Source organism: Ascaphus truei, chromosome 15 (genome assembly GCF_040206685.1).
Source record: "Ascaphus truei isolate aAscTru1 chromosome 15, aAscTru1.hap1, whole genome shotgun sequence".
Lineage (NCBI taxonomy): Eukaryota > Metazoa > Chordata > Amphibia > Anura > Ascaphidae > Ascaphus > Ascaphus truei.
Genome location: NC_134497.1, coordinates 1991218 through 2003881, shown reverse-complemented (window position 1 = coordinate 2003881; position 12664 = coordinate 1991218). Strand labels below are relative to the sequence as shown.

The window sequence follows — 12664 nt, the reverse complement described above, 5'->3', positions numbered from 1 at the left end:
GAGCTCACTTAATTAGAATCACCTGTGGCCTGCCTAACCAGTGGAGCTAACTCGTCGCATACTTGAAAGCAGGCATAATGCAACCTCCTACTAATATATACAGTGTCTATGACTGTCAAAATATATATATATATATCAATGTACACTTCCATATATATATATATATATATATATATATATGTGTGTATGTATGTGTATATATATATATATATATACACTGTATGCACACACACACACACACACACGATGTTCAACACATGTGTCAGCTCTGCAATATCTGAAATAAATAGAATAGAACTAGAAGACGAAGACCATGTCTACCTTAGCCGGCCAGTAACAGTGGATGGGAACCTTTTGAATGAAATCAATAGAAGAATGAAGATGGGATGAAGCATATCTGGAAGTAACAAGAGAATATTTTGAAAAGAGCCTCCACTGAGACGCAAGAAGAAAGTGTTAGACCGGTGTATTCTGTCCGTGCTCACGTATGGATGTGACCCGTGTATTCTGTCCGTGCTCACGTATGGATGTGACCCGTGTATTCTGTCCGTGCTCACGTATGGATGTGACCAGTGTATTCTGTCCGTGCTCACGTATGGATGTGACCCGTGTATCCTGCCCGTGCTCACGTATGGATGTGACCCGTGTATCCTGCCCGTGCTCACGTACGGATGTGAAACTAAATGTGGAGATAATTCAGAAGCTTCAGACAACGGAAATAAGTAAAAAATAAATGGGTTTGAAACCAAACAAAAGACTCTGACATCACAAGGGTGAAAAAATGAAAAAGGTAGTGGACAAAGACGGTACTCGAATAGATTCCAAGAGAAAATAAAAGACCAAGATGACGACCAATAGTAAGATTGGGAGGAATTTGGTAAGAAAATGTGTTGGAGCAATGTAGAGAAGAGAGGCTGCAACCGCAGGACCTGGAAGATCATTGGGGAGGCCTTCATTGAGCAGTGGATCGACAGAGACTGTAGACACACACACACACACACACTGTTTAAGGTTGAAGTGTAGACGGCTGTATATTTTACCCCACATTAATCACATTACTTATTGCCCCAATTGCAGAATGACCCCTCCAGTCCAAAGCAAGGACTTCAGCAAAATGTACAAAAGAGGTTGCACTAGTGTTGGTTTGAGTTTCTCGTTCCCTTAACGTAGGAAGAAAAGACACACTCCTCATTTTAAACCAGTGAACGATCTGTATGTTCTAGTTCTTGGCTACATTGCTCAATACTTACGACTTGAACAAGGCTTTTTCTGCGGCCGTGTCATAGCTGGGCAGTCTCACATCAAACATCCGCTCCATTAAAAGCTGAGCGTACTTCCCGAAATCCAACTTGCTACTGGATTCCCAAACGACTGCGTCATATGAATGAGGGTCTAATAATACAGTGACGAACTTTCCAGCAACCTGGACCTGAGAAAAAGAATAGATGTCTTATAGGAAGGGACACATTTACATGTATTGTTAATTATGTATCTACATGTATAGCACAGGGGTGGCCAACTCCAGTCTTCAAGGGCCACCAACAGGTCAGGTTTTAAGGATATCCCTACTTCAGCAAAGGTGGCTCAGTCAGAAGGATTGAGCCACTTGTGCTGAAGCAGGGAAAGCCCTAATACCTGGCCTGTTGGTGGCCCTTGAGAACTGGAGTTGCCCACTCCTGATAGAGCATAGTGTTTGTGATAACACAAAACAAACAAAGGTCGATAGTACACCATCCACAATAACACAAAGGCCGATAGTACACCATCCACAATAACACAAAGGCCGATAGTACACCATCCACAATAACACAAAGGCCGATAGTACACCATCCACAATAACACAAAGGCCGATAGTACACCATCACAATAACAAAAAGGCCGATAGTACACCAGCCACAATAACACAAAGGCCGATAGTACACCAGCCACAATAACACAAAGGCCGATAGTACACCATCCACAATAACACAAAGGCCGATAGTACACCATCCACATATGCACACAGCCATAGCCTCTCTGACCTTCAATACATACTTCAGTCTGACTTTTTGAGACTCGAAAACTGGATTTCCCAAAACAAACTGTTTTTAAACACTGACAAGACTGTAACAATGGTATTTGGGACCAAGACTAAATTTTTAAAGCTTCCAGCGACTGAGCTCCAGATTAGAACCAACGCCAACACCACCCTAACTCCTGTCACTAGTTTTAAATACCTGGGCTTATGGTTTGACTCCCACTTAACATTCGGGATGCACATTGATACCCTGACAACCAAGACCTATGCCAAACTAGGGGTACTTTACAGGAACAAATCCTCCCTAAGTCTCCTGGTCAGAAAGCGTATCGCACAGCAGATGCTAATGCCAATTATTGACTATGGAGACGTAGTATATGGCTCGGCACCTCAAACCCACCTTAGCAAACTTGACACCCTCTACAATTCAATTTGTCGTTTTGTTCTCCAATGCAACTACAACACACATCACTGCGAAATGCTCAAAGAACTAGATTGGTCATCACTAGAGTCTAGGCGCAAAGTTCACCTTTCCTGTCTTGCCTTTAAATTCTTCATGGGCAAGCTACCCAGCTACCTGAACAAGCTCCTCACCCCTACCACTTGCAGCACTCATCACCTGAGATCAGACTCCAAAAGACTGTTCATGGTCCCAAGGCTCAACAAAGTATCCGGCCGTTCCTCCTTCTCCTACCGAGCACCCCATAACTGGAACAACCTACCAGAGACTCTCACATCCACCACCAGTTTAAGTTCTTTCAAATCTAAGGCTGTCTCACACTTTAATCTTGTCTGTAACTGTTTCATGCGCCCATAATATATATTTCTTTAACTGTGCACACAATGTCTTATATATAATGTATACCCTGTTCATTTATGGAACTGTATTTGTAACCATGTATTATTTGTCTTACTCTGTGCCCAGGACATACTTGAAAACGAGAGGTAACTCTCAATGTATTACTTCCTGGTAAAATATTTTATAAATAAATAAAATAAATAAACAATAACACAAAGGCCCATAGTACACCATCCACAATAACACAAAGGCCGATAGTATACCATCACAATAACACAAAGGCCGATAGTACACCATCACAATAACACAAAGGCCGATAGTACACCATCCACAATAACACAAAGGCCGATAGTACACCATCCACAATAACACAAGGCCGATAGTACACCATCCACAATAACACAAAGGCCGATAGTATACCATCACAATAACAAAAAGGCCGATAGTACACCATCCACAATAACACAAAGGTCGATAGTACACCATCCACAATAACACAAAGGCCGATAGTACACCATCCACAATAACACAAGGCCGATAGTACACCATCCACAATAACACAAAGGCCGATAGTACACCATCCACAATAACACAAAGGCCGATAGTACACCATCACAATAAATAACACAAAGGCCAATAGTACACCATCCACAATAACACAAAGGCCGATAGTACACCATCCACAATAACACAAAGGCCGATAGTACACCATCCACAATAACACAAAGGCCGATAGTACACCATCACAATAAATAACACAAAGGCCAATAGTACACCATACACAATAACACAAAGGCCGATAGTACACCATCCACAATAACACAAAGGCCGATAGTACACCATCCACAATAACACAAAGGCCGATAGTACACCATCACAATAAAACAAAGGCCGATAGTACACCATCCACAATAACACAAAGGCCGATAGTACACCATCCACAATAACACAAAGGCCGATAGTACACCATCCACAATAACACAAAGGCCGATAGTACACCATCACAATAACACAAAGGCCGATAGTACACCATCCACAATAACACAAAGGCCGATAGTACACCATCCACAATAACACAAAGGCCGATAGTACACCATCACAATAACACAAAGGCCGATAGTACACCATCACAATAACACAAAGGCCGATAGTACACCATCCACAATAACAGCACATAAATGTGAAAGGGTTCTCCTTGTCCCCAATTCAGGTCCCCTTGTCTCATTTGTATGCTCAGATTACTGGTAGCATGAAGCTGTATGGGAGACATATATATATATATATATATATATATATATATATATATATATATATATATATTTTTATATATATATATATATATATATATATATTTATATTTATATATATATATATATATATATATATATATATATATATATATATATAAATATATATATGTATATATATATATATCAGTCTTTGTAGAATGAAAGGAAACACCCACACCTCCCCTTCCTCTTTTTGGACAATTGAATAGAATAAGATTTTCCTGAACGCAGACCTACCACTAAACATTGAGAAGTGAAAAAGAGAAAAAAAATAAGGACACAAAAGTTACTTTTTTTCTTTATGCTAATTGTAGCTGTATGGACAATTATAATATTAAGTAGGAAACAGTGAGGCACTAAAGAATTATAAGGGATCAAGCACCAGACCAGATACAGAGTTTAAATTAACGTATATATTGCGGCCGGAGCCGGCAGACATAACACACTATCACCAAGAGAGCCATACTCACTCTACACAGGAAATACAGGGAGAATCCTACAGTCCTAGGTGCCCGGTGCCACCGGAATGGCTAACCCGGTATAGCTTCCACTCCTGTGGGGGATCGGGAACTCCAGACAGCGCTGGATGCAAAATGTAGGCAGGCAAGTCTAAATTTCTTGCCCAGAATAGCACACAGCCTCGTCTTGGGGTGTCACCGGCATAATCTTCAAGTACACTGCTTAGTCCACCTCCACACTAGCCCCCCGCAAGGTCTGTGGAGTGGAGATTGGCTGCCTCTTTCTATGTTCCCTGTCTCCATAGGAAATCATGGAGAATGGGGCAGCGACCAATCACAGTGCAGATGCTGTCTGTTGGGCAAATCACAGCGCGAGGGCTCACCTGTGCTGGCTGGTCTGGGTGAGTGACAAGAGGCTGAGGTACGGACGGCGGGCATTACCAATCAGCCAATGAGAACAGTGCCTACCTGCCTATTGTGATAACTCTGCCACATTGCAGGATCTTTGGTCTCACATTAATTGCAGGAAGCTTAAGGATCTGTTAGCCGACTTATTGTTAAAGGCATAAAACAAATCAACATTCAAACAAAATGCCTAGCTCCTCTCTGAGCACTAACTACACAATACCCATCTTTCCCTTCACTATCCCGGACAGCTACCACACTTATTGGTTAAACAAAGCTCAATTATAGCTGAATCACAGGCAGCACAACAAAAGCAGACTTAATTGTCCTTACTTTAGACTCCTGAGGAAAGTCTATCTCCTGTGCCAGGCACATCTTCTGGGCAGCTTGACTTCCACCTGGCTCACCTGCGCTGGAGCTAATTGTCCACATCCTAGCACAGCTTACACCTAGGGTGCGGTCTGGCTGCCTGCAGAGTGAGGGAGTTAACCCTTCACTCCCTCACACTATGTTCTCAATGCTGACCTGCTGTCTCCTGATGAGATAGACGCTTCGCGGTCTGGGGCAGACAATGGTTCCGCTTATCGGACCAACGTCTCCCAGATAGGAGGCCAGCCCATCCCCACTCGCCTTTGTCCTCAACCACTTTGTGGAACCAGCTAAACCTGGGTCCCTGGGTGTGAAGCATGTCCAGGGAACAAAGAAATACAAAGTTACACAAGCACAAATACATCTTACAGAAAATTAAGGTTACACATATCCTTTTTACACATAATATAGTTTGGCCACAGGAGCCACAATAGGATGTATATACAGGGCAACCCTGCATATTCCTCCAGGTGATAGGGCAATGAGTGGGCTTCGCCTTTAATATACGAGCTCATTGCCCATATGGTCACAGGACCCATCATTGTTTACATATAAACTACTGTACACCTACGTCAGTTTCCCTTCCTGTTTGAAACAATAAGGCCCGGTGAATTTGGGATTCACACTCCACAGCTTCAAATGTTACGTTAACTACAGAACTAATGTTGCTTAAGTTTATTTTACTAGCTAATCATCAAAGATATTGCTATGAATATACAGTTTGACTAAACTTGTAAGTATATTTGTAGCAATGTTCTTTATTGATGACCCGCCCCCCTCCCCCTTTTTTTTTTTTTGAGAGTCAGAACCAGTGGACCTCCTGGTACTGAGCTGCCTCAGTTCTACACTGGGCGACCAACCCCCCTCTGCCCCCCAAGGTCAACCTGCAATTTTATTATTGAAGAAGAAGGCTCCTTCCCTTTTCCAGGATGGACATTGGGAAGCTTCCCACTGGTGAGCCACGTAGTACAGATGACCTCGTAAATCGGTACTTTTCAGCCCCTTAGGAACTATGTAGCCTGTGTGTAAAAATACTATTGCTATGGTAAGGGCTTATAAAAATTTTTTTAATCATAAACGAACAGAGATCTATATAACATACTAGTCCTAAGATTACAGTACAGCCCTATAGTACTTTTTTGCATTATTAAAAAAATATATACCAAAAATAAAATCTTAGCCCTAAGATTTTAACATTTCACCAAACAGATAAGGGTTCTGAGCGGTATGAAAGATTATTGACTTTATGTGCTGGGAGATAGTAATGAGGAATGGAGTTGCAGGCTGGTCTGAGTCGCACATATGTTCTTGCAAGAGATATTCTATAATTGTTCAATAGATGCATGAATCTCAACAAATGTGATGTATACTTTGCACCAAACTTGGTCCCCTCTCCCCACTTCTCCTCCTCTCTCCCCCCTCCCCTTTCCCCTCTTCCCCTCCCCCCTATTATTATTTACATTTCTGTAATGTATTGTTATGCTGTACATTTTTAATTTGATGCGCTGTCTTTGCTATGATGCCCCTGATTTGAAAATGTTAAATAAAAAGTAACAAAAATAAGTAAGTCAAATCTTGACGAGTAAAATATCCACCATTGCAAAATATTTTGCATGTGAAAAAAAAAATGCATAAGCAAGAGCAAAAATCCCGAGCCCCTGAAAAGTGCTGGAAATAACAACTGATAATCTTGTTTTACAAGCATTTTGTGAGATGTATTAGTTTGTGCAGCTGAAAGCTTCCTTTGCATGTGTAAGTGATGGTGTCATGTCCCTAATCTTGACATAAACAAAATAACTAAAATCAGCGCTAGACCTATATAAACAGTGCTGTGCACAATGAATGTGAGTGCATGTAAATAAAAACGAAATAAAAATGCAGCCTAGTGTTCTATAGGGGGAATTATCTCTAGAACTCCCCAAATGAATAGTGAAAATACAAATATAGTAGATGACCTGGCGCAAAGTGAACAAAGATATTTGTGAAAGATTAATTATATAACAATGCAATATCAATGAATAAAGGATATAGGGGATGAGAGTGGAGTCCTTTCTTTCAGATATTTGAATGATAAGTGAACTCAGTTCCCAAGACTTGTGAAGAAAACAGGGGGGCGGGGGGGGGGGGGGGGTCCTTTCTGCTGCAGGCTGTTATCCTGTGATGTGTGATAAGAACCAGGGACAAAACATTGCGCAGTATTGTTTCAGCAATCGAATTCCCCCATATACAGCTTCAAGCAGCGCCTACTTACTAGATGCAAAGCAGGCAGCATGCAGTGGGGAGAATCTGTGATCTTCCAAGTCCAGGCGTTCTCAGGCTGGCACGTACCCCACGAGGTGCACCGTCTCCGGATGGGCTCAGATAGAATATCCTTCTCTGGGTGAAGTCATCTGTGTCCGCTCCCGTATTCCTATATATATAACTCCAACCAGGGATAAAAAGGGGCAGAGGATTGCGCAATATCTAAAAAAACCTTTTAAAAACTCCAATACTCGAACAGACATATACTCACAAACACAGTGAGTTCTAAAATCAAATTAGGAGCGCCCGACCTGGCTGTCCAGCAGCAAACACCAGTCCCTGGTATTCCTTGCCGGTAGCCGCGTGTATCCCGCGTTGCTCCGGTGTCAGCGCGGTGACGTCACCGCTTCCGTTCCCACACAGGTGACTGAATGTGAAGACAGGCCGGCGTCTCCTTGCCGGTAGCCGCGTGTATCTCGCGTTGCTCCGGTGTCAGCGCGGTGACGTCACTGCTTACGTTCCCACACAGGTGACTGAATGTGAAGACAGGCCGGCGTCTCCTTGCCGGTAGCCGCGTGTATCCCGCGTTGCTCCGGTGTCAGTGCGGTGACGTCACCGCTTCCGTTCCCACACAGGTGACTGAATGTGAAGACAGGCCGGCGCCTCCTTAGGCTCCTCCCTACGCGTTTCGTGACGGGGGGCATCACTTCTTTAGGGGATTGTGGAGCCTATACAATCCCTTGTACTTAAATAGTCCCATATTAACCCATTGTTGACTGGAGCACTTATGAGTCAGACAAGAGGTGAATTATACAACTGACTTAAATGGCAGTGGTGGGGTTAAATCACCTCATGTTGGATTGATTCCAAGCTTATTCAAAACAATGCATGATTAAATGGATGTTATCACAATGAACTTTACAACAATTAAAAATAGAGCAAATAAACATAATTCAATAGAGCACATAATAATACATTCTGGCACACAAAATGCAGATGAAACTCAGCTAAAGAGCCAATATGTGAACAGAACAGGGAGTCCTCTAGAGACTGTGTTTGTGAGTATATGTCTGTTCGAGTATTGGAGTTATTAAAAGGTTTTTTAGATATTGCGCAATCCTCTGCCCCTTTTTATCCCTGGTTGGAGTTATATATATAGGAATATGGGAGCGGACACAGATGACATCACCCAGAGAAGGATTTCTATCTGAGCCCATCCGGAGACGGTGCACCGCGTGGGGTTCGTGCCAGCCTGAGAACGCCTGGACTTGGAAGATCACAGATTCTCCCCACTGCATGCTGCCTGCTTTGCATCTAGTAAGTAGGCGCTGCTTGAAGCTGTATATGGGGGAATTCGATTGCTGAAACAATACTGTGCAATATTTTGTCCCTGGTTCTTATCACACATCACAGGATAACAGCCTGCCGCAGAAAGGAACCCCCCCCCCCCCGTTTTCTTCACAAGTCTTGGGAACTGAGTTCACTTATCATTCAAATATCTGAAAGAAAGGACTCCACTCTCATCCCCTATATCCTTTATTCATTGATATTGCATTGTTATATAATTAATCTTTCACAAATATCTTTGTTCACTTTGTGCCAGGTCATTTTCCATATTTGTATGTCCCTAATCTTGACATATTGCAGAAATGACTTTGTATTCATATATTTCTTTGTGTTCCTTCCTTAGAATGGTCCTTTCTCAAGTGAGAAATGGGAAAGGATTTAGCTACAAAGTCTAATAATAAACATGCTTGTTAGAAACGGAGTGAAATATTACTAGGGATTAGAAGCGACTTTCCTAACATTACTACTGAAACATTAAAGGAGCAACCCAAGCTCTCTTTTTTAAACTCAGGATTGAAGCGGGGGTCTCCAGAGCTGAACCCATTCATTTCAGCTCTGGGGACCCCCCGCTTCCGGAGATGCAGACCTCCATAGTAGGTGCCGGTATCTGCTCCGTCTGAGTTAGCTGGGCTTTAAAGTTTAAAGCTCTCGCATCACATGGGCCAATAGGAAGCTGAGCATGATGATGTCACGGCCTCCTATTGCCCGCAGGGTGCGGGAATTTTGAACAGCGGCCATTACTTAATCCCGGGTAGCAGAGCGGCTATCGGCACCCCGTTCGGAGGTATGTATCTCCGGAAGCAGGGGGTCCGCCGAGCTGAAATTAAGGAGGTTCAGCTCCGGAGACCCCCTGCTTCAATTCCGGGTAATCACTTTTTTATACAACAAGGAACAAAGAAACCCAACGCTACATCCAATATGACAAAAATACACAGTGAAATACCTATATATTCGATTTAAAAAGGGTCATTTAGTTTAACCCTTTGGCCAAAGCGTTTTAAGCCTGCTGCCACATCAAGGCATGACCATAATATGGCAGGCCCTAACACTGCCTGAGTTAAAATGGCAATGTAAAGGGGGTTAAGGCTGCACTCCACAAATAAGATAAGACATACAGTTTACCGGTGCTGCTGGTTCAAGGAAGTACCTGCCAGGCAAAATCCAAAGTGTACTCAGGAAAAAAGGATCCAGCGCTCCACGGTTTTCTAAATAAAGTAAATTTATTGTGCCACACAACATTTCGACCAATAGGTCTTTCTCAAGTGACTAGTCACTAGAAACGTTGTGTGGCACAATAAATTTACTTTATTTAGAAAACCGTGGAGCGCTGGATCCTTTTTTCCTGAGTTAAAATGGCAGCAGGCTTAAAACGCTTTAGCCAAAGGGTTAAACTAAATGACCCTTTTTCAAGAGATACTGTATATAGGTATTTCACGGTGTATTTTTGGCATATTGGAAGTAGCTTTGGGCTTCTTTGTTCCTTGTTGTATACATTTAGCCACGTCGAGAAGCACTCCTTTTGACACTTATATACATATATATGTATTGTGTGGTAATCGTTGGGGGTACTTTCAGAGATTGCTGGGTATCTGGGTGTTTATTAAACACTTTTTTTTAAAAAGTAAAAAAATTTTTTTTTCAAAAAGAGCTTGGACTGCCGCTTTAAGGACTGAGTTTTTTTTGGGGGGGGGGGGGGGGACGCTGTATGGGAAACCCCCTACTCTATATTCCTGACACACTGAAAATGCAAACGTCAGTAACAGGGGAAAGGCTTTCACATTTATATGAGATAGTGGAGACAAGTTCAATGCATTCCCCCCCCTGCCCCCCGCCCAAGCCACCCGCCCCCCGCCAGTTACTGTGCCCCATTCCTGAAATGTCTGTGAGCGACTCCGAATCGCGGGATAAAAGAGTCCGTAATCTGTGATAAATGGAGTAGTCCCATTGGTTAATCTCACAGCCATGGTTTACACAGAATCAGAAAGTTGTTCATGACAGTATTGTCGCGACTAAGTCAGCGCCGGCGTTTGGCTGTCGACAGGCCCTTCGCCGCAGCCGCTCTGCCGGCTGTTTCGACAATAAGGTAATTTAATTAAGGTGTTTTAGTGGTTGGGGTAGGGGTTAAGAATAGGGGGTTGGGGGTTAAGGGTTTTAGGGTAGGGTGTAGCGTTGTTATTACGGGTTAAGATTAGGGGTTTATTTTAGTGGTGAAATGGCCGGCGGAGAGCTGTCCCTGGTTGTAAATGTGCGAATGTCTCCCAGCTTGCGCTGCAAATTGTCGCGTGTTTTCCCTCATTTCGCATTTTGCTAAATGATTGCGAAACTTGGCAATTACAAAGGATCATGTGTGCAAGTGTCTTTCAACGTGCTCGACAAAATTGTTCACAAAAGAAGTGATAGACCTCGGGGTTCATGGAACAATAAATCACACGAGGAAATGGAACGGCTTCCTTATGAAATATGAATAATTGTTGCAGGAAAATATTGTGGGTGAATTACGATGAGTGGAAATTCTGGCATTTGTTCTGGCCAGTGAGTTAGGAAATCAGAACAATGCACTTACTGTGAAAATATCTCCGTGTTTTGCTTTCATTCTTGACAGAAAGTTGGCGGCATCTTTTCCGAATTCCAACGCGTGCCCCAGCCAGGGAATTAAACCGTGGTCCAGGGGAGGTTCATTCGGTCGCCTAACAGAACAAAATAATAAGCATTTTTTATAAAAGACATTATATTTCAAATATTGTAGCTCATAGCACAAACCCTTTAAAAAAAAAAAAAAAAGGATTTATTTTCACCGTTAAATTAAAATTCCACAATATATAATATTTCCCAGAGGGGGAGCATCATTTTCATCTTGCATCTCTTTGAGTCAACGTATCAAGGTCTTTACTCCATGTTTTGTGCTGGGTGAGTCCTCTTGCGGTTTGAGAGTGACGATAGGAGGAGTTACATGACGCACAGATTATGAGATGCAGCAAACACTGCGTCTCCCTGTGTCGCTTTTGTATCTTGCATCATAAACAATCCACCAGGTCCGAGGTGGCATCAACTTTTCTTGCCACCAATTTGCGTCAGATATAGCAAACACTTTGATACAGAAACTGGAGCAATGCATCACAACAAACTTCTGCATGCACTGAGTGGGCTCCCAATGTCGCCACCACCGCAACCACTCCACAGGTGGGGTTCTGGGGGACACCGCGGAGCCTCTACACGTGCAGGGCCGTGCAGTCGCACTGATGGCACCACCATCTAGCCGGCACTATGATACTCATTACCAGTGATCTCAGCAACCAGGGCCCTGGAATCACAGTACTTATTATTCACATTCTGTACTTTAGTTTGAAAGAACATGGGATCTGTTTAGAAAGCCCCTTACCTGCCTATTGTTGACAATATAAGTATTGCACAAAACCTTTATAATATATATACTGCTCCACAAACTTTTCCCTCATGTTTAAAAAAAAATGTAATAAAAAAATGTTTAAGCTACATTGAACGCCGTACGTAACAAATGAAATGCACTTATTCCTGCACCTACTGTGTCTGTTAGTTTCCCATCATACCACTTAGATTGTAAGCTCTGCGGGGCAGGGATTTCCTTTCCTAATGTCTGATCTTATTTGTTGTACTTATTGTACTATAATTCCCGGTACTGTATTGTCTCTCTTTTAAAGCGCGAAGTCCCGCTGTGGGCGCTAATCCGACGCCCCTAGGCACTTACATATGTCCTGCTGCC

At 42.8% G+C, this 12664-nt stretch overlaps 1 protein-coding gene across 1 annotated transcript in view; it reads right to left on the bottom strand.

Moving 5' to 3' along the window:
• Positions 1–12664, bottom strand: part of PTGIS (prostaglandin I2 synthase) — a 60082-nt gene that overhangs the window by 32418 nt on the left and 15000 nt on the right. The window contains exons 2-3 of the mRNA XM_075571268.1: positions 11489–11612; positions 1251–1429 (exon numbers count right to left, since the gene is read on the bottom strand). Coding sequence (XP_075427383.1) covers positions 1251–1429; positions 11489–11612 — 303 coding nt within the window. The remainder of the gene's footprint in view (positions 1–1250; positions 1430–11488; positions 11613–12664) is intronic.